The following is a 20,596-nucleotide window of genomic DNA, read 5'->3' as shown; positions in this document are numbered from 1 at the left end:
TGTTTTTTCTTGACCCTGTTTGCGGGGGGGGGGGAGAGGATCCAGCTTATTAAAGAGACTAAGGCCCGCTCCCCCCCCTCTTGTCCTGTACTCTGTGCCTGCTTGTGCCTGCAATTGTTCAAGTTATTGCTTGCTTTGTACCTAATTAGTGTCCTTGGATTTAAATGAACAGCTCTGTATACACCTCTAGCTCCTGCAGCCATGTTTGTGCATTGAATAATTGATTCTACTCTGCTAATCAGATAGGGACATAATGAGCCAGTTTAATTAAATGGGGATCTAACCTGGTGAACACTGGGAAAATATTTGCTCATTTACTTAGTAAAAGGCCACAGTTGCTTTTTCACTAGATGGAAAGAGAAGGTGACGGAAAGTAAAGCCAGCTCTGGGAAGGAGGAAGAGGGGGGTAAGGAGAAACACTCAGTTGGTTGTCTATCCCTAACAAATCAAGCTACTTGAATAGCCAAAGCAAAGGGGAAATTTCTCACATGCATGCCACACAGACACAAGAAAGGCTTAATCAAAGGGCCAGGAAACGGTGAAACTGCTGACGGGTTCTCCCTGTCTCTCCCAAAGGTGTCAGCATCACTTCCCTGCTATGCTCTAAGAGACAGGTTGCCTGGTCCTTCCGCCCTCTGTGATTTACAGAAAGAATTTTTCAACCCACTTGGCTGCCATTTGGTTCCCGCGTTAACTCCATAAGGTAAGTCTCCATAAGTCACAGCTTATATCTGCAGCGGTAGCGGAAGGGGGGTGGGTGAGGGGAAGCAGTGGGGCGGGGGGGGGACTTGTCTTTGGGTGCTTAAGCGCTTTTGTCTCTGGATCAAAGTATTGCAGTCCTGCAGCAAGCAGCCTTGTTTATCTGAACCTCTGGGGAGCATTGCAGAGGGTGCGGTGGAGGGGGTTGATGGGATCAATGGGAAATGTTATTTACTTTGGGCTAGTTCTGCCTGCCGCTGCATGGGAAAGGTTGGATTTTGGATAAGGGGGGCTCCGCTGTATTCCTGTTTCCTAACAATACTTCACAGGCAACTCTCTCATTGGTTTGCATGAGAACTTCCTGTCTTGTTGGATTGGTCTCTTGGGGGGAAATTACATGGGACTGCCACTGCAAATAGCAGTGCCTAAGAAATATCTAAATCAGTGTCCCCCAACCTAGCACCTTCTGGGTGCTGTTGGACCATAAGTCCCATGCATTGCAGAGGGCTGGACTAGATGACCCTTTGAGACCCTTCTAACACCACAATTCCATAATTCTATCCCTGGCTATGCTGGGTAATGCTGATGGTAACCGCAGTCCAAAATATCTGGAGGGCACCAGTTGGAGAAGGCTGATCTGGATAAACTTTTTTCTTGCCATGGATTGGATCCAGACTAAGTTTCTTGTCCTTTATTCCCATTGAAATCAATCATTCTAAAACATGACCTCTTCTAGACCCAACCCCAATCTGAGTTTTCTTACACTTGCTTGAGTCAAGCAAGAATGTGAAGCATAGTTGAGGAGATGGATTTCAGACTCCTGTCAGGGCATGGAGCAAAATGAACTGGACATTACAGAGGAGGGAGATTTGACAGAGGGCTTCTGTTTCCTGCAGAAGTTCTGCACTCTTTGTTATGTGTAGCTCCACCCTAAGTTCACCACCAGATGTTCATTGAAGGCAGAAAGGCGACATAGCAGGCTGGAGTCAGTGCCAATGTTTCTGCTGATGAATGTACGTGGAAACATTTCATACCAATCCTCCAGGTCCAGTGCGCAGAAAACCAGGGATGGACCACAATTGAGTGGCAGGACAGAGACTTTGCATGCTGAAGGTTTCATGTTCAACCACAGCATATCCATGAAGATCTAGGAGCTCTTCCACCATCCAAGGCAGACGATGTTGATCTAGATGCATCAATGGTGTCCTTTAGTGTAAGGTAGCTTCCTACCAGTAGAGAGGCAGGTCTACCATAGATCTCCAAAAGCTGACTTGATTGTGTGATTTGAATGAATGCTCCCAAAATAGTGGGGAGGGGGGGGAATCTGTGTCAGCATGTTGTTGTTTTAAGGTGTACTCACCTGCAATTTAGGCTCAAGGTCAGAACACATCAAGGGAGGAGGCAGAACTCCTTGTGGGGGCACGACTTCGGATAGGTTTCTTTTAATCCTCAAGTCACCTAGGCAATTGGCAGATGGATCCCCGAAACCTTGAAAGATGATACCTAAATGTTTCCAGCTTACAACTGATGGGAGCAATAATAATTCTGCCTTCTTAAATGCAGACGGGGGTGGGGGAGGGAAAAAAAACTCTTTGGAATGGGAAGATGATTACAGTCTTTAGCTGCCAAGGGGGGGAAATTACCCACATTTTCCAAATGACAGTTTAAGTGAAACATAGAGCATTGAGTACATAATCTGGAGGGGTGGGTGGGGAGCAAGTTCCATTTAAAAGAGAGAGAGAGAGAGAGAGAGACTATAGCTATATAGATATATGTATAGACATATGTAATGCATACTATTCCAATTGCTCATCAAACTAACTTTACCTGGAGGGGCCGAGTCCCAGAATCAACATGGTTCCCATCTGCTGGTGTGTTCTAGGATGAAATAGCATATTGACCCTGAATCCATACTCAATGTAAAAAGCAATTGTTATTCTGCCACTGTAACACCTTGTTGCCAATGGCGATGTAATTAAAGCAGTGAGGACTCATTTTCCATCCTTATCTCTTAAGCTCGTCTGAATCAGAAATTGTTTGTCTGTGGTAACTGAGGGGGGGAAATGTACCACCAGGCTGTATGTTTATTTATGAATTTGGAAGAGCTTCTCTCTCTCTCTCTCTCTCTCTCTCTCTCTCTCTCTCTCTCTCTCTCTCTCTGTGTGTGTGTGTGTGTGTGTGAACCTGTGTAAAACAGACTTTCCTTATCCTATATTTTCTACCATTGCACCCATGTGTATGCGATTTTTCTATCTCTATCTCTCTCTTACATACAGAGGGAGAGGGAGAAAGATCCCTATATAAAGATATATGGGCAACCAGCACGGATGCACACTCGCAGTTTAAATTTTTTACTCACCCCCTTTTCTCCTCTATTAAAATTCCGAATGGCTAAGAGGATTTTCTCAATTTAGTCATACTTTTAATCTTCGCTGAAATGAGTGATGACTTCTTATAATAAAAAGTTGACAGGCTTACATTGCGCACCGGTGGATTAGTTTCCCTTGGTGATGAGGTTTTCTTTTGTACGCCGTGTGTCTGTTTGATGGAGGTTTAACAGAAAGCATTTTGGCAGAAATTGGATGCAGCAGGGATCATCTGGAGATGGCTGCTGTTCGATATTAACTGCACACAGTAACTTTTTTTCCCTTCTTCTTCTTAGCACTTCCACCACTAACTCCCCCCCCCCTTCCCTCTTCCTTTGCCAGGTGACAGAAGCAGCCAAAATATAATCTTCCCTCCCCTCCCTTTCTATTCAGAAAATAAAATAAAGGGGGAAAGGAGACGGGTTAATTCAAAGATTAAATTATCCATGCCCATTCCGGGTGAAAGTCTTCAAATATATTTTATTTTGGAGTATTATTTAATGAAGGCATGGGCAAGACATTCACTGTAGAAAGACATGAAAAACTACACACCTAGGCTTGTGGGTTGTTGTTGTTTTTTGTAACAGCAAATAATACTCTTTGATCTCTTTTTCTGCTCTTTATGGCGAATAGGGATGCGTTCTTGGGGGGCGGATCTTAAAAAACCACAAAGTAGAGATCCTTAAGGAGTGTTTCATATTTCCCTTGAGCAAAGCTTCCTACATCACAATTAATTTTGGTTGTGATGTTTACAATGACCAGAGGTTGTCAACCAAGTGTCTCAGTTACATTGTCTAGCAATATATTAGGTTTCTTTTGCTGACACATAGGTCTATGTGAGAACTTGTGGGGTGTGTGTGTGTGTGTGTGTGTGATTGAGGCACAGTTTGAACTTGTGGGCTAACTCACAATGCCCTTGCTTAACCAACTTGACAATTATCTTCCCATAGTTGTGGACTTGGTGTGTGCATGCATGCACACACGCACACGCACACGCACAATTCTCCTGACTTATGTTACATGATGCATGATGAGTGGTATTTTGTATATATGGTAATATGATTTTTCACCTTGAAAGATGGAAAGATTACACAAACGGGACCATATGTAATGCGAGGGATGGGGAACCTATAGCCCCTCTACATGTTGCAGTACTCTAGTTTTCATAAATGCATCACCTCTGTGTGTGGGCCAGCTAATGAGACAAATCAGGGTGATTTGGGGTCAGTAGCCACCATCCACAACCTGCCTTAGGCCCCCCAATGAAACTGCATGCTATTCTGTCACTCTGTGTACATACTTTTACATACTGTTTACATACTTCTATAACTTTATAGCTCTATGTTTCCCTATGTATTTCATGTATTTCTAGGTCCACAGTCTTTGCAAGAAGTGAAGCTGTCTAAAATGTTGCCTGTTGAGTAACTCTGGTTTGTTGCTCTTTTTGTTGTTAAAGCACAGCAGTGAATGATTTTTTTTTCATTTAAGCTTCATTTAAGATTTTTTAGAAAAACTACATTGCCCTATTTTAACAACAGCAAAACCAACCCAGAGTTCAACATTTTGGTGTAATTTTTCCTAATATACACATTTTTCAATGGAGCATTGACCAATATACAAGTCTATAATATTCCATAATAGAATGCATTTTTGTATGTTATTTTACCTAATATATGCATTTATATGCACACACACACACACACGCACACACACACACACACACATTGTTGTGCACATTGTGCACATTTAGTTGGCTGGGGAATTTTGATGGATTCTTTGCGTTTGCATATTGTTTGAGAAAGTGTGAATTAGCTAAGTTCACCTTTAAATGTGAACTGGATTTCTCCACCATCCCTCGTTGCATGGCATGTCCAATTCTATTGCCAACAGAATTGCCAACTCAGAGCCTGCCAAGTACTCAAAATGTATGTATGTTCAAAACTTTCATTAAAATGGTCAATAGGTAACAAAACAAAACAAAAAAAATTAAAAATGGATGCAATGTGCCTATAATAAAGATCAGAAGGGTTTAATGTGCCATTACCTCTGTGTGCGAGGCAGCAAGCAGTGACAATCTTGCCTTCCTTGTCAAGTTTCAAGAACATGCAATCCTTAATTTAAACACTCAAGAGATCTTTGGAGCTTGTCAGTCTAGTTAATCAAGCCCCCTTTTGTCCCTATTTTAAAGAAAATCTGACTTTCTTTAAAGAATTTTTAAAGCACAGCCCTTGATTGCCCAAACAAGTTCTGTTCTAGGGGGATGAAATAATCCAATAACATCTTTTATGTGCTTTTATCTATTTCGTTTGCATGTGTTTCTGCATGCTTAGATATGACTGAAGCATTGTTCGTTCAAAAAAAGGGAATGGATCCATCAACATTTCTAAGTAGACCACATCTTTAATTGGGAGAATATTCAAGTAGAGCTTCCATGGCTTAATAGGGAGGTATATACTATTTTAAAAACCAGTCTGACTGTTGTGATGTCGCTGTAATAAACAAGAAAATCTCAACTGTAGCCTTTGCTTCTAACAGTGAGTTGGAGCTCAGATTTTTCAATCTCACAGATCCTTCAACATCTCAAGGAATGCCTCTCCCTATGTAAACCATCCAGGGCTCTACAATCCTCATCTGAGGCCCTTCTTCATGTGCCTCCTCCATATGAGGTTCAGAGGGTGGCAACATGAGAACAGACCTTCTCTGTAGTGGTTCCCCATTTATGGAATGCTCTCCCCAGGAAGGTTCACCTGGTGCCTTCATTACACATCTTTAGTAAAGGTAAAGGTACCCCTGCCCGTACGGGCCAGTCTTGACAGACTCTAGGGTTTTGCGCTCATCTCACTCTATAGGCCGGGAGCCAGCGCTGTCCGCAGACACTTCCGGGTCACGTGGCCAGCATGACAAGCTGCATCTGGAGAGCCAGCGCAGCACACGGAACACCATTTACCTTCCCGCTGGTAAGCGGTCCCTATTTATCTACTTGCACTTAGGGGTGCTTTCGAACTGCTAGATTGGCAGGCGCTGGGACCAAACGACGGGAGCGCACCCCGCCGTGGGGATTCGAACCGCCGACCAAGCGATCGGCAAGTCCTAGGTGCTGAAGTTTTACCCACAGCGCCACCCGCATCCCGTACATATCTTTAGGTGCCTGGAGAAAATGTTCTTCAAGAAGAAGAAGAAGAAGAAGAAGAAGAAGAAGAAGAAGAAGAAGAAGAAGAGGAGTTTGGACTTGATATCCCGCTTTATCACTACCTGAAGGAGTCTCAAAGCGGCTAACATTCTCCTTTCCCTTCCTCCCCCACAACAAACACTCTGTGAGGTGAGTGGGGCTGAGAGACTTCAGAGAAGTGTGACTAGCCCAAGCTCACCCAGCAGCTGCATGTGGAGGAGCGGAGACGCGAACCCGGTTCCCCAGATTACGAGTCTACTGCTCTTAACCACACCACACTGGCTCCTCAATCATGCCTTTGGCTGGTTAATACTCTACAGCCTTTTAAATGTGATTGCAGATCCTCCAAGTATCCCTATTTTCCAATCCTGTACAGGGAAGTGTTCTTTTTTTAATTTTTAACGGAATGGGACATCCCTATTTTCATTGGATAAATGTTGGGAAGTGGAGGTTATTGTTTTGTTGGTTTTGGTTTAATTATTTACCGGTGTTAACTTGTATGTTATCCTGTGAACAGCCCTGAGATCTTTTGGTGAAGGGCGGTATATAAATTTAATAAATAATATCTTCAAATGGGACTTCTATTGAGGTTTGGGCAATAATCCAATCTTATTTCCATTTCATTGATTCATTAAGCAGCTCATAGGTCAGGGACGGGAACTTTGGCCCTGCAGATGGACTACAACTCCTTGAACATGGGCCATGTTTTTTTTTTCTGGGGCAGCTGAGACCTGAAGTCCAACAACACCTGGGGAAGGCCATAGGCTCTCCATTCCTGCTACACTCAATCCGTTGAGTGCCAGTGCCAGTTTTGTGACATCTGTAATTTGCAGCCAGTGAGATGACACACTGCCACTGGCCCCCTGGCCTTTCCACGGAAAGCTTTGGTGGTTTAGGTATAAGCATAGGCAGGAGATGTAGGTAGGTGTGGGCATCTGTTTGAGAACAGGATGCTGGAGTAGATGGTCCATTGGCCTGAACCTTCAGAGTTCTTCCTAAGTTCGTATGTGTTCTTCCGGTTGTGTTCCACTGGCAGAATGAATAAACCAGTGCATGTCAGGGGCATGCGGGGAACAGGAGCAGAGCCATTACATCCTTTGCTTCCTCAACATGGCTCAGGAACTGGTGTGACTATATGTTATCTCTGCAGCAGGTGTTGCCTACAATGGAAGGAATTAAGGAAGAGCTGCCCTTAACATCCCACCCTGCCCATTGTGAAACATCATAGCAGTGGAAGTGGTGGTTGCTTTGCCAGTGGGCCCCACACCTCACCTTAAGTGAATGCCATGGGAGAGAACTTCCATTCAATTCACACTTAAAGGCACAGTTACCTAAATGACACTTTCTAAAACAATGCATGAAGTGAAACGCAGCGCAGCCATCATACAAAATTTCAGAATTCCTCAAATTTTGCAATCCAGTTCTTCAGCCAAGTAACATGCACATGGATATAGAATACTGTACTAGGGTGAAGTGTGTGCAGAAATGCATACATCGGTGGAAGTAAAGGTAAAGGTAAAGGGTCCCCTGCCCGTTAGACCCAGTCGCAGATGACTCTGGGGTTGCGGCGCTCATCTCGCTTTATTGGCATGACTAAGCCGCTTCTGGCGAACCAGAGCAGCACACGGAAATGCCGTTTACCTTCCTGCCAGTGTGGTACCTATTTATCTACTTGCCCTTTTGATGTGCTTTCGAACTGCTAGGTTGGCAGGAGTCGGTGGAAGTAGCATACAGATATGCATTATATCATGGAAAACGCACTAAAATCATTTTTCTTGAGCACTTTAAAAAACAAATCTCAAACTGATGTGGAAATGTGGATAACTGGAAAAAAATGAGAAAACATTCCTCTTCAACCAGGCTTCGGACTGATTAACATCCTATACCCTTTTAAATGTGTTTGGGGAAGGGGGGTTATTGTTTTGTTATTGTTTTTATTATGTATTCTATATTTTTATCTTCTATTTTTATGCTGTTGAAGCACCCTGAGACCTCTGGATGAAGGGCAGTATACAAAGTTAATAATAATAAATAAAATAAATACATTAATATAAATACGTTAGAAAGGATTTATTTTAAAGGCATCGGCAGGAGATCATTGAATACACTGCAGCCTATGAAATATATGAATGTAATGATATAAAAGCAAAATCAACAGCACATTATTCACGAATAAGCCTTGGGGAAGGGGGAAACAAGGAGAAGTATATGAAAATAATGATTATAAGGGGGAAACAAAATAGACTATGGATATGCAACTTAACTTAGGAACGTTATACTGAGAAACCATATGCAACTTAACTTTCATGAACAACTATTATGGCATGCAGATTAGACTTATAGCCAGATAGGGGCATATCAGATTTCAGCCCAAGTGTCTCTTGACAGCCCCAAAGCAGCTTTCTAATAGATGTCCTTCATTCCAATGGGATTACTTTTAAGATCTCTGATGGCCTCAAATGCAGACAAACCTGTAAAGGAAAGGACTATCTCGTTAATGTCACGGGTGAAGCATATACAGGGCAACACAGCTGTCCGACTGCACACACAGAGTTATTTGAAGTTTAGGATATTGCAGCCTGAAGATTCCTGGTGAGTTTTCCTGACATTTCTCTCTGTAATGCTCACTACTCAGTTTGGCAAATATTACCTTTATATCTGACCTTCGAGCCACCTTTGACTCGACCCGCTTCTCTCCGGAAGTCCACACAAAATGATCTCACTGTAAACAGAGCCTTTCCCTAAGCAAAGTTGGAGGAGACACAACAGCCCAAGCCCTTTTATTCACTCAACCCAAAGAGGAACAATGCAAGTAATAAGACCCCGCAAATTACCTCGGAACTAACAGGAAGTTGGCATCTTCTTGGGTTTGCTGTCGGTTTCCACCAAAATATTGCCTAAAGTGAAATTTAGAACTGACTTGGTTTGGGGCCTCCATCCTTGCATGAACTTCACCTGATGAACTTCAAAGGAAGCCAAGCGATATCTTGCAATGAAGCAAAATGTCACAGCTAAGTTCAAGGTATCCTTCAACAGTTTTTAGCAGAATTCAAAATAGTTTTGAGAAGATTGGCAAAAATTCTCATAGGGTGGGGAAGATATTAAGGAAGAATTTGTTGTTGCTGAGTAGTCTTTATCAGAGATCAACCACAGGTCACACCTGTATTAGACTATTCAGAGCACAAATAGGAGATAGAGGAGAAACTACAGTTTTAGGGAGATTCAGATTATCCCCTGTGGGCTGAAAGGAAATGTGAGGGGGCTCAAAGGTTTGAATGTTCTAACCAAGGCTTCCTCAACCTCGGTCCTCCAGATGTTTGAGACTACAATTCTCATCATCCCTGACTACTGGTCCTGCTAGCTAGGGATCATGGGAGTTGTAGGCCAAAAACATCAGGAGGGCTGAGGTTGAGGAACTCTGTTCTAACCCATGCAGGGCCCTCTCTCATGTATGTCAGTGACTGCTGACCGCTGCCTCATGTGGTGAGCCATGGAACTGCAGCCTCTCAGGGAAGAATCTTCCAGACATGGTGTGATTCTGCCCACCCAGGCTGGTTGTTGTTTCCTCCTGAAGTACATAAAAATTTCATTTTCCAGCTTCCCGTTGCTCAAGTAATGTGGTCTACCTTGACTTTAGTGCATCTTGCATCTCCGTGCTTGCTCCTTATTCTCAGAAGTGAAATCTGAATGCATGAGAACGATTATTTATGCAGTCTTAAAATAGTAACATCCATGATGCAATGCAACTTCGAATGAAACGTTTGTGTGAAAACTTGGAGATCTTCTGCTTCATGTAAAGGTAAAGGTAAAGGTACCCCTGCCCGTACGGGCCAGTTGTGTCCAACTCTGGGGTTGCGTGCCCATCTCGCTTAAGGGGCCGGGGGCCAGCGCTGTCCGGAGACACTTCCGGGTCACGTGGCCAGCGTGACGAAGCTGCTCTGGCACCCGGGGGTGCTTTCGAACTGCTACGTTGGCAGGCCCTGGGACCGAACAACAGGAGTGCACCCCGCCGCGGGGATTCGAACCGCCGACCTGACGATCGGCAAGTCCTAGGCACTGAGGTTTTACCCACAGCGCCACCCGTGTCCCACTCTGCTTCATGTAAGGAACTGCCAAATGGACAGACAAGCAACTGCTGCCCACCAACATTTGAACTGGCAGCTTGGTTTTCTGCTGATATGCCCTGCTCAAGACAAGAAGAAGAAGAAGAGTTTGGATTTGATATCTCGCTTTATCACTATCCGAAGGAGTCTCAAAGCGGCTAACATTCTCCTTTCCCTTCTTCCCCCACAACAAACACTCTGTGAGGTGAGTGGGGCTGAGAGACTAGCCCAAGGTCACCCAGCAGCTGCATGTGGAGGAGTGGAGATGTGAACCCGGTTCCCCAGATTACGAGTCTATCGCTCTTAACCACTACACCACACTGGCTCACAAGTCAGCAGAACCACAAAGTAGAATCCATTGAGTTTTTGCACGTGTCATTACGCTTGTAGGAAATGTGTTGAAAGAAGTGCCGCTTAGCACTGTGGTTTGTAATTTCCTTACCTGAATACACGTGCCCCTTGCAAGCGAGATTTTGTCGACAGGAATAAAGATGTTCTCCAAAAGATGTTGGGCAACCAACAACTGAAAAGAATGAAGAACAAACCATTTTGAATCACCTTGCACAGATCTATTTGTACCTGCTCTCAAAGTCACTGGATAAAAGTCACTTAGAGGGATGCCTGCAATGTGTCATTGGATGCCGTTTCCAGTGTCACTTTGGCCACAAGAACCCAGGAGTTTATTAGATAGAAAAGACTGAGAGATGAAAAACGGGCAGTAATGGAGCTTGTTTAGCTCCTGCCTTTCATTTCCCATTGGGCATGCACTTTGTAAGAGATGGTGGCTGCCAACTCAGCAAGGGAAAGGTGAGTTGTTTGTTTGTTTTAAATTTAAAGCTAGTTGTGGGCTGCTCCTCCACCCATTGCACTAGAGAAGATTTTCCTAAAACAAAAGAGGCCACCGCCGCTGCACCCCACACTGCACAATTCCTCTGTTTGGGGAGGAATCAGTTTGCCTTATCTTAGTCTCATCCAAAGGGGATTCCAGTACATTGAAGCCTTCTATCAGAATTTGGTAGATAGGAGCTAAGCAAGATATCTTATATCAACTCAGCATTGTTCACTTTGACTGGCAATGGCTCTCCAGGGTTTCAGGCAATGAAAATGAAAGGCACATCCCTCAGTCTCCTCAAAAATAAGGCAACTGCAGCAAAAAAACCAACAACAACCCCAAACCTGCACCCCACCTGAAAAGTATCATGAAGAAGAGGCCATACAAATGATCTGGAAACTAAGCCTTGGAACGGTTGTGCGAGATGGTTATGTTGAGCCTGGAAGATGAGAGGACATGAGAGAAGATGAGAGGACATGTGATAGTCATCTTCAAATATCTCAAGGGCTGTCACATGGAAGATGGAGCAAGCTTGTTTTATTCTGCTCCTGAGAGCAGGACCTGAGCCAGTGGCTTCAAATTGGAGTAGGCTGATCACCGAAGAATTGATGCTTTTGAATTATGGTGCTGGAGGAGACTCTTGAGAGTCCCATGGACTGCAAGAAGATTAAACGTATCCATTCTTAAGGAAATCAGCCCTGAGTGCTCACTGGAAGGACAGATCCTGAAGCTGAGGCTCCAATACTTTGGCCACCTCATGAGAAGAGAAGACTCCCTGGAAAAGACCCTGATGTTGGGAAAGATGGAGGGCACAAGGAGAAGGGGATGACAGAGGATGAGATGGTTGGACAGTGTTCTCGAAGCAACCAGCATGAGTTTGACCAAACTGTGGGAGGCAGTGGAAGACAGGAGTGCCTGGTGTGCTCTGGTCCATGGGGTCACAAAGAGTCGGACATGACTAAACGACTAAACAACAGATTCCGACTAAACATTAGGAAGAACTTACTGATGGTGAGAGGTGTTCAACCATGTAACAGTCTACGTCAGAAACTGGTGGACTCCCCTTCACTGGAGATTTTTTTATACAGAAGTTGGATGGCCACCTGCCAGGGATTCTTTAGCTGTGATTTCTGCACTGCAGGGATATGGACTAGATGACCTTCTTTGTCCCTTCCAACTCTATATAATACAAAAAAATTTATGGAGGGAACAACCCATGCAGCAGATTGCTGCCTGTAACACAGAACTAAAAGGAAACGGCAGAGTACCTGGGTGCTGATTCAGCAGTTTCTGGTATGGCAAGCCAATACACTACATCACCCATGAGAATTTAATCAAAAATTCTGTCCTTTCATTTCTCATTAACTGATGGAGAATGGCGGGGTTGTTGTTTTTTAGGGGGAAGACATTTTGGGCAATTCCTCATACTGAGCATATTTGTCTATCTCAGGGGTAGTCAACCTTTTTATACCTACCGCCCACTAATGCATCTTTCTTGAAGGTAAAATTTCCTTACCACCCACCAGTGCTCGATGGAAGGAGGATTCAGCTTGTGCTGTAGAACCCCTTACCGCCCACCTAGAATCCTGAAATGCCCACTAGTGGGCGGTAGAGACCAGGTTGACCACCCCTGGCCTATCTAGTACAATTTTGCCTACTCTGGCTAGCAGGGTCTCTCCCAGACATTGGGGGTCTTGTCTAGAGATGCCAGGAATTGACCCACTGACCTTCACTGTGTAAAGTAGATGCTCTTCTGCTCAGCTATGACCCTTTCCCCGATTTTCATCTTCACTTCAACTGTTTCCCTTTCCTTTCTTTGGAGGAAAATAAATCCTCAGTAAAATACATTTGTCTTTTCTCCACAATTTCCAAATTTCTGGAAATTCTGCATCTCAGTGATGACTTGAAGACCAGTAGAAGTTAGTGTATTAATGCTAATGGGATACTGCCCCACCATCCTCAGCCTGCCCTCTTCCTGCCCCCACCTGCCTGTCCTCTTACTTACAACTAGCCCAGAAGGTAGCAATGGTGGTCAGATTCCTCCTCCTTAATCTCAGAGTATGGAGTTCTAGAATCAATTGGCACTGCCTGCCATTGACTCTGGCTCCCCCTACTGTTAGCCTCCCTGCCTGCTGCCCTACCAGCCCCAATAAGCACCAGCCACCACTGCTAAGGGCATTACGGCAAGTTGACTCCAATAGTAAAAGCAAACTGACTCTGAGCCACATTGCAGCATTATTTATTCCTCTCCTCCTAGTTATACTATAAACATATCCCACTTCTTTCATACTCAGCCACCTGTGTGCGCGCACGCACACACACACTTTATTGGTGCCAGAAGGTTTGGATGCATGCTTTTAAATATCTTTAAAGTTTCCTGCTGATAAGCAAAGGCTCCCTTGGCACTTTTAAGTAATACAGGAACACAGAAAAGCCTCATAATGTGATCCCACACCCACCCAGGCCGATGACAGAAACAAGGTTAATTGCATGTGGTTTGAGGAAGACCCATGGTTGGAGAGAAGAGGAGGGGAGGAGAAATGCCTCATTATATTTTAAATTGACACGGATCTTTTTTTAATAGGCATGGGGGCAGCTGGATTGCATGAGCTTTGCCCAAAATATTGAGGAAGGGGACACTTCTGAAGTCTGATTCAGCATTGCTGTAGTTTCTCATCTGAGCCTAAACTCTGTAGTAGAACAAGCAGTGCTGGGGGAAAGACTGGGTATTTGCCAGGAACCCAAGATAGGCAGAGCCACACGCAATCACCACCCAGCTGCCTTAACAATGTTCTTATTCCCACTTTGCACAGAGTTCGAACAAAATCAGGCACAATCAAACAGAATTTCCAGTTTACATACCCTATCTCTCCCCTACTCAAGGCACAACTTGGCCAGAGACTCGAAATGGACCTTGAGAGTCATAGAATATATATTTCCAGTTATTAAAAAAAAGTATTACATGGTATAATGTATTCATTTTAGTTTGGGCTAATGAAACACAGGAGCACTTCCAGGAATTGTAGGAGGATGAAGAGGGAGAAATTGCTGTTCCCCTTTTACTTCGTCATCAGCTTTTCACACATTACATTCAATGACAGTAAAAAATCTGTGTACGCAAATGGCTGATCTGTGCAAATCAACAAGTGTACAGTCTTTTGTATGAACACTCACATTTGGGTAGATGCCAAGTGTGAATGTACAATGTGTGAACAGTGCTCGCCTTTGTCCCTCCCTGCAGTCTTCAGCTCTCCATTTACTCTTGCTCACCCCATCTCACTGGAGAGCCAGTGTGGTGTAGTGGTTAAGAGCGGTGAACTCATAATCTGGTGAACCGGGTTCGCTTCCCTGCTCCTCCACATGCAGCTGCTGGGTGACCTTGGGCCAGTCACACTTCTTTGAAGTGTCTCAGTCCCACTCACCTCACCGAGTGTTTGTTGTGGGGGGAGGAAGGGAAAGGAGAATGTTAGCTGCTTTGAGACTCCTTTGGGTAGTGATAAAGCGGGATATCAAATCCAAACTCTTCTTCTTCTACTGATACCAAATCTTCCTGCTCCCAACTCCCCCTCTGCTACCCCATTTCCCCCATCATTTTGCTGCTCCTCCTTTCTCCCACCAGAGGTTCCCATCCTGCATCTCCTGCTCATTCCGTTCAACTCTGTCTTCTCCCACCTCCTGAACTCCCTTGCTTTGCCTTGTTTTGTCTCGTCTTCCTCCAGCTCCCTTCTGGCCTCCTTTTGTGGAAGGAAAATAGAACTTAATCAGCAATGATGATGCCAGAGTCTTAAGCCAGCCGTGTTGGGTGGGATGAAAGGGCTGCAGCTCAGTGGGGAACATCTGCTTTACATGTAGAAGAACCTACGTTCAATCCCAGGTATCTCCAGGTATAGCTGGGAGAGAACCTTTTCTGAAATCCAGGAAGATCGCTGCCAGATAGTGCAGAAATGTGAAAGCCCCTGAGAACACCCACTGTAGTTCAAAGGTCCCTCAACACCTGGAACTGGCCTTGCATGGAAAACGAGAGCCAGTCACACTTCTCTGAAGTCTCTCATACTCACTCACCTCACAGAGTGTTTGTTGTGGGGGAGGAAGGGAAAAGAGATTGCTAGCCGCTTTGAAACTCCTTAAAAGGTAAAGATAAAGGGACTCCTAACCACTAGGTCCAGTCGTGACTGACTCTGGGGTTGTGATGCTCATCTCGCTTTATTGGCCGAGGGAGCTGGCGTACAGCTTCCGGGTCATGTGGCCAGCATGACTAAGCCGCTTCTAGCGAACCAGAGCAGCGCACGGAAATGCCGTTTACCTTCCCGCCGGAGTGGTACCTATTTATCTACTTGCACTTTGACGTGCTTTTGAACTGCTAGGTTGGCAGGAGCAGGGACCGAGCAACGGGAGCTCACCCCGTCGCGGGGATTCGAACTGCCGACCTTCTGATCAGCAAGTCCTAGGCTCTGTGGTTTAACCCACAGCGCCACATGCCACAAAAAGTGGGTTTCAGCACTGATTCCTCCATTCAGGCCTGCCTGGGCACACAGGTTCTACCTATAAAAGCTGCCTGCCAAGAACCGCCAAAGGCCAGCTGTGCCAATGAGCCCTTACCAGTGCAGAAAAAAGACCTTCCAATGTTCCCGCAACATCCCTGTGGTAATAAAGAGAAGGCCGTTTTGCAGCACGGCGGCATGTAAGACAGCATTGTCAGCTATAGTTTATTTAAAGAGCGAGGCCTGGAACAGGAAAATAATGACTTTAATAAAATTTACTATTGACTTCATAGGCTAAAATCTTACTGTCATCGGGAACCAGGAAGGGGGGGGGAGGGGAACCCCTACACCGAAGCCCTTCACTTAAATATATTCCTTTAATATTTCAAAGCAAGTTGTGGTGCTTCCTTCTTCCCTTTTTAATATACTTGCTTCTTCAAAAAAAAAAGATTCTGTAGTGGGGTGCAAATTAGTATTTTTAATAGAAAGCTGGAATTGCTTACATAAGGGAAAAGCCGGTAATGACCTATGACACTGTCTGTAGAAAAGCAACATTTGAAGGGACTGCAAAAGCAGTTAATCCAATTCCTTGAAAAGCTGCAGAAAGCAATGTCACCAATGAATGATTTATAAATTACCGAATGTCCTTCTCATCTGGCGGATATCTTTTAATCTTAGACTGTAGTGTGTGGTTTTTTCTCGGAGTGAACTCCAAAGAGCCTGCTGGGGAGATAGACAGAATTTGCGAAAAACTACATTAACAAGGTTAGGGTCGTGTTGGAGATTTCGGTGGGGAACGGGAACTCCTTCGGCAGCACCCGGGGGGGGGACGGGGGGGGCAGGGAGGAGCAGACTACATATAACATAATTTTATTTTCCAGCCAATTTGATTAAATGCTCTCTAGATTGCTGACCGCGCGTGAAAGAGGTCAAGCCCGAAATATATGAAAAACGGCAGAAAGCTTCTCTCTCTTTTAAATGCATAGTTAAAAGAAACTGCGCTTTTAGAAAAAAAAACTTAAGTTTTCTAACAACGTACGACAGTTCAATTTAGAGGTGAAACCTTTTAATAAAAGCTCGTGAAATGAATGCTTCAGTTTATGAACTCTGTTTGTGTTTCCCAGCGGAGTGCTTAGCATCATGAAGTCAACGATTTCATTCTTTACCACAGCTGAGCAACATCAAGGAGAGTCCGGGGCTTTGTACTTGAAAATATCTAGTTTACCCTCTCCCTAAATATATATAGGGAAATCTGAATTCTGAATTAATATGTTGTCCTCTTTAATTTTCTTTTTTAAAAAATATGCTGTTGTGCACTAATTTACATTGCACATAATTAATTAAAACTGAACAAGACTATTCCATGGGGGGTTTTAATGCAGACTCCAGGGTCCAGAAACAGTATTGTGAGTGCAATCAGTTAAGGTCTTACCCGAAAACAGGGCATTTTCTTTTCTGAAAGGTTGGCACCCCTTGCAGCAAAAACTCAAATATATTTGGTGGGTTGAATTTGACCACCTCACACAAGGAGATTTGTTTTTAATTAGAGTGAGATTTAACCAAAGAATACAGGACTTCGAGCTGCTCTGTAAATTAAAATGGTTGTCTACCCACCACTGCCACCACTAGGGTCCACCAAAAGGGGGCCCATCAGAGTACAGTGGTACCTTGGTTCTCAAACGCCTTGGTTCCCAAACGCCGAAAACCTGGAATTAAGTGTTCTGGTTTCTGAACATTTTTCGGAAGCTGAACGTCCGATGCGGCTGTTGGCTATTGTTTCTGGGGCGCCTGAACCAATCAGAAGCTGTGCCTTGGTTTTCGAACATTTCAGAAGTCAAACGGACTTCTGGAGTGGATTAAGTTTGGTGCTTTTGTTTCTGCTATTTATTTTGCATTTTTGTTTTTGAGGCTTTTTCAGTTAATTTGTTTTTGTGATTGTGTGACAATACTATCTTATTTATTTTATAGTACATTCCATTGATTATTGCTTTCATTTTAGGGTCTTGTTAGATAGTAAAATTCATGTTAAATTGCTGTTTTAGGGGTTGTTTTTAAAAGTCTGGAACGGATTAATCTGTTTTGCATTACTTTCTATGGGAAAGTGTGGCTTGGTTTTGGAATGCTTTGGTTTTGGAATGGACTTCCAGAATGGATTAAGATTGAGAACCAAGGTACCACTGTACACTGCTGAGGGCCTCCTTAAAATTTGGAGCCACCCTATTTCGAAGTGCATAGTTTAGGCAGATCAGAGAATTAATTGTTTCTCTTTACGGAATGTGAATGTTCTTAATGCAAAATTAAATTCTCTTTTAAGTGTGGAGTGCTTATCGGCCTGTCTCTAATTATAATAATTATAATAATAATAATATAATAATAATTTATTATTTCTACCCCGTCCATCTGGCTAGGTTTCCCAAGCCACTCTGGGCGGCTTCCAACAAAATATTAAAATACAAAAACACTAAAATACAAAAAGCTTCCCTAAACATGGCTGCCTTCAGATGTCTTCTAAAAGTTTGGTAGTTATTTTTCTCTTTGACATCTGGTGGGAGGGCATTCCACAGGGTGGGTGCCACCACCGAGAAGGTCCTCTGCAAGGTTCCTTGTAACTTGGCTTCTCGCAGCGAAGGAACCACCAGAAGGCCCTCGGAGCTGGACCCCAGTGTCTGGGCAGAACAATGGGGGTGGAGACGCTCCTTCAGATATACTGGACCAAGGCCATTTAGGGCTTTAAAAATCAGCACCAACACTTTGAATTGTGCTTGGAAACGTACTGGGAGCCAGTGTAGGTCTTTCAAGACTGGTGTTATTTTCTCAATTGATAATTATTGTTATCAGTATTTTTAATATTGTTTATTTCCTATGGGCGGCTTCTCTGGGTGGCTTCCAACAAAATTACAAGAAACAACAACATTAAACATTAAAAGCTTCCTGAAACCCTTCAGAAGCTTACAAAAAATTATACAGTTGTTACTTCTTTGACATCTGACGGGACGCATTCCACAGGGTGGGTGTGACAACCACAAAGCCCTTCTGCCTGCTTCCCTGTAGTTTCACTCCTCTCAGTGAGGGAACCGCCAAAAGGCCCTCGTAGCCAGTGGCAGAGCATATGCCCGTGCTACCCAGGATGGGCGCGTTCCCAAGGGGCACGGAGGGTGCCCTCCCAGGCACGCGATAGCTGCGTGATGGGAAGTTTTGCTTCTGCACATGACTTTGACAAACCGTTCTGAGCTGAAGCATTCCATGCTCACCCACCTTGGAATGTTCCGTTCATATTAAGTTCATGAAACATTGTATCCTGACCTGCTCCTGTTCTTAATGCGTGGTTGACCACATCTAGGAATGCAATGGTTATGCCTTTTAAGTTTTACTATATCAATCACTTAGTTTAATAAGGAGTATATCAATCATTTAGTGATAGTTTAATAAGGAAGTTTTCATACCTGTCTAACTCTGTGTTCCTTTCCCAACCCTTAAATCTATTGATGATTAATGCCTATATACAGCCTATATGCAACCCTTGCTTTGTCTTTGTGTTAACCAATCAGCAACAAGCACATACGTGGCAATGCTGTAATATTCAATAAAAGGGACTCTCTGAGACATGCTCGAGAGATGCCTCCCGTATGACACTTGTCACTCGTCTGTCGTTTATTTCAACCCAACAGCCGCGCATGCACCCACCAATCCCTCTTCCTTCCTCTCCCCTTCCCGCTTGCCTGCCTCCTTCCTGTCCTCTCCCCTGCCTACCTGCCTCCTCCAGCCGGGAGCACGGGGCAACGGCGCACCGCCCGCCCGTGACTCCTACACCTACAGCCAGCCATCAGGGGAAGGGGGGAGCTGCTGCGCCGTACTCCCAGCTGGAGGAGGCAGGCAGGCAGGGGAGAGGATGGGAAGGATGCAGGAGAGCAGGAAGAGGAGAGGAATGAACCAGCAAAGCAGAGCAGCAGCTCCCCCCTTCTCCTGACGGCTCACAGTAGGCATGGGAATTCGAGTTGCAGGTGGGCAGCACACCGAATGTCACCCCCGCTCAGGGATGATACCCGGAGCAGTGTGCCCCCCCCCCTGCAGCCACATGCCTCCGCCAGTGCTTGGAGCTGGACCTCAGTGTCCGGGCAGAATGATGTGGGCGGAGATGCTCCTTCAGGTATACAAGGCCGAGGCTTCAAAGGTCAACACCAACACTTTGAATTGCTCTCAGAAATATACAGTGGTACCTCAGGTTACAGACACTTCAGGTTACAGACGTTTCAGGTTACAGATTCCGCTAACCCAGAAACAGTACCTCAGGTTAAGAACTTTGCTTCAGGATGAGAACAGAAATTGCGTGGCAGCGGCGTGGTGGCAGTGGGAGGCCCCATTAGCTAAAGTGGTGTCTCAGGTTAAGAACAGTTTCAGGTTAAGAACGGACCTCCAGAACAAATTAAGTTCTTAACCTGAGGTACCACTGTACTGAAAACCAGTTTAGATCCTTTAGGGCCAGTGTTATATGGTCCCGGCGGCTGCTCCCAGTCACAGGTCTAGCTCATGTAAACAACCACGGCCAGGGCCTTGCAGAGCCAGGCAGAGGCCCGGGCCAGGTAGATAATGTGCCCCCCTTTTTTTTACCCTGGGGATAACTGGAGTCTTATAAATAAATAAGTATATAAATAATTTTCACAAAAGTTATGCTGACAAATAATTTTATTTCAAGGCTTGAACCGTATCTGCATATAAAGACAAAATGGAAAATATAGATATACAATAGTGCCTTTTAAAAATACATAGGGAATTTATGCTGACTGAGGCCCCCTTTGGAATCAGAGGCCCGGGCCAAGTGGTCCATATGCCCCCCCCCCCCCGTCTAGGCCTGACCATGGCTACCCCCAAAGATTACTGGCAATTGTGTGCTGAGATTTGTTAGGAGAGCCCATATTCCCTTCCCAGTGCTACAATTCCCAGCAGTG

The 20,596-nt window shown here is 44.6% G+C and overlaps 1 protein-coding gene across 4 annotated transcripts in view; it reads right to left on the bottom strand.

Moving 5' to 3' along the window:
- Positions 1-8,341: 8,341 nt before the first annotated feature.
- The window catches only part of LOC310659260 (uncharacterized protein), an 87,811-nt gene continuing 75,556 nt past the window's right edge, over positions 8,342-20,596 (bottom strand). For 2 of the 4 annotated variants that reach the window (XR_014502675.1, XM_083402549.1), the window contains exons 3-4: positions 10,780-10,860; positions 8,342-8,705 (exon numbers count right to left, since the gene is read on the bottom strand). Coding sequence is in view for 2 of the 4 variants with exons in the window: in XM_083402549.1 (XP_083258675.1) it covers positions 8,652-8,705; positions 10,780-10,860 (135 nt within the window). In the remaining 2 variants the exon portion in view is untranslated. Of the gene's footprint in view, positions 8,706-10,779; positions 10,861-11,524; positions 11,609-20,596 lie in introns of all 4 variants that reach the window. The other 2 variants (XM_083402548.1, XR_014502676.1) reach the window with 2 other exon arrangements.

The sequence above is a fragment of the Podarcis tiliguerta genome (genome assembly GCF_965153285.1).
Source record: "Podarcis tiliguerta genome assembly, chromosome: 10".
Lineage (NCBI taxonomy): Eukaryota > Metazoa > Chordata > Lepidosauria > Squamata > Lacertidae > Podarcis > Podarcis tiliguerta.
Note: the sequence above shows the minus strand (reverse complement) of the source record. Positions and strands in the feature narration are given on the sequence as shown.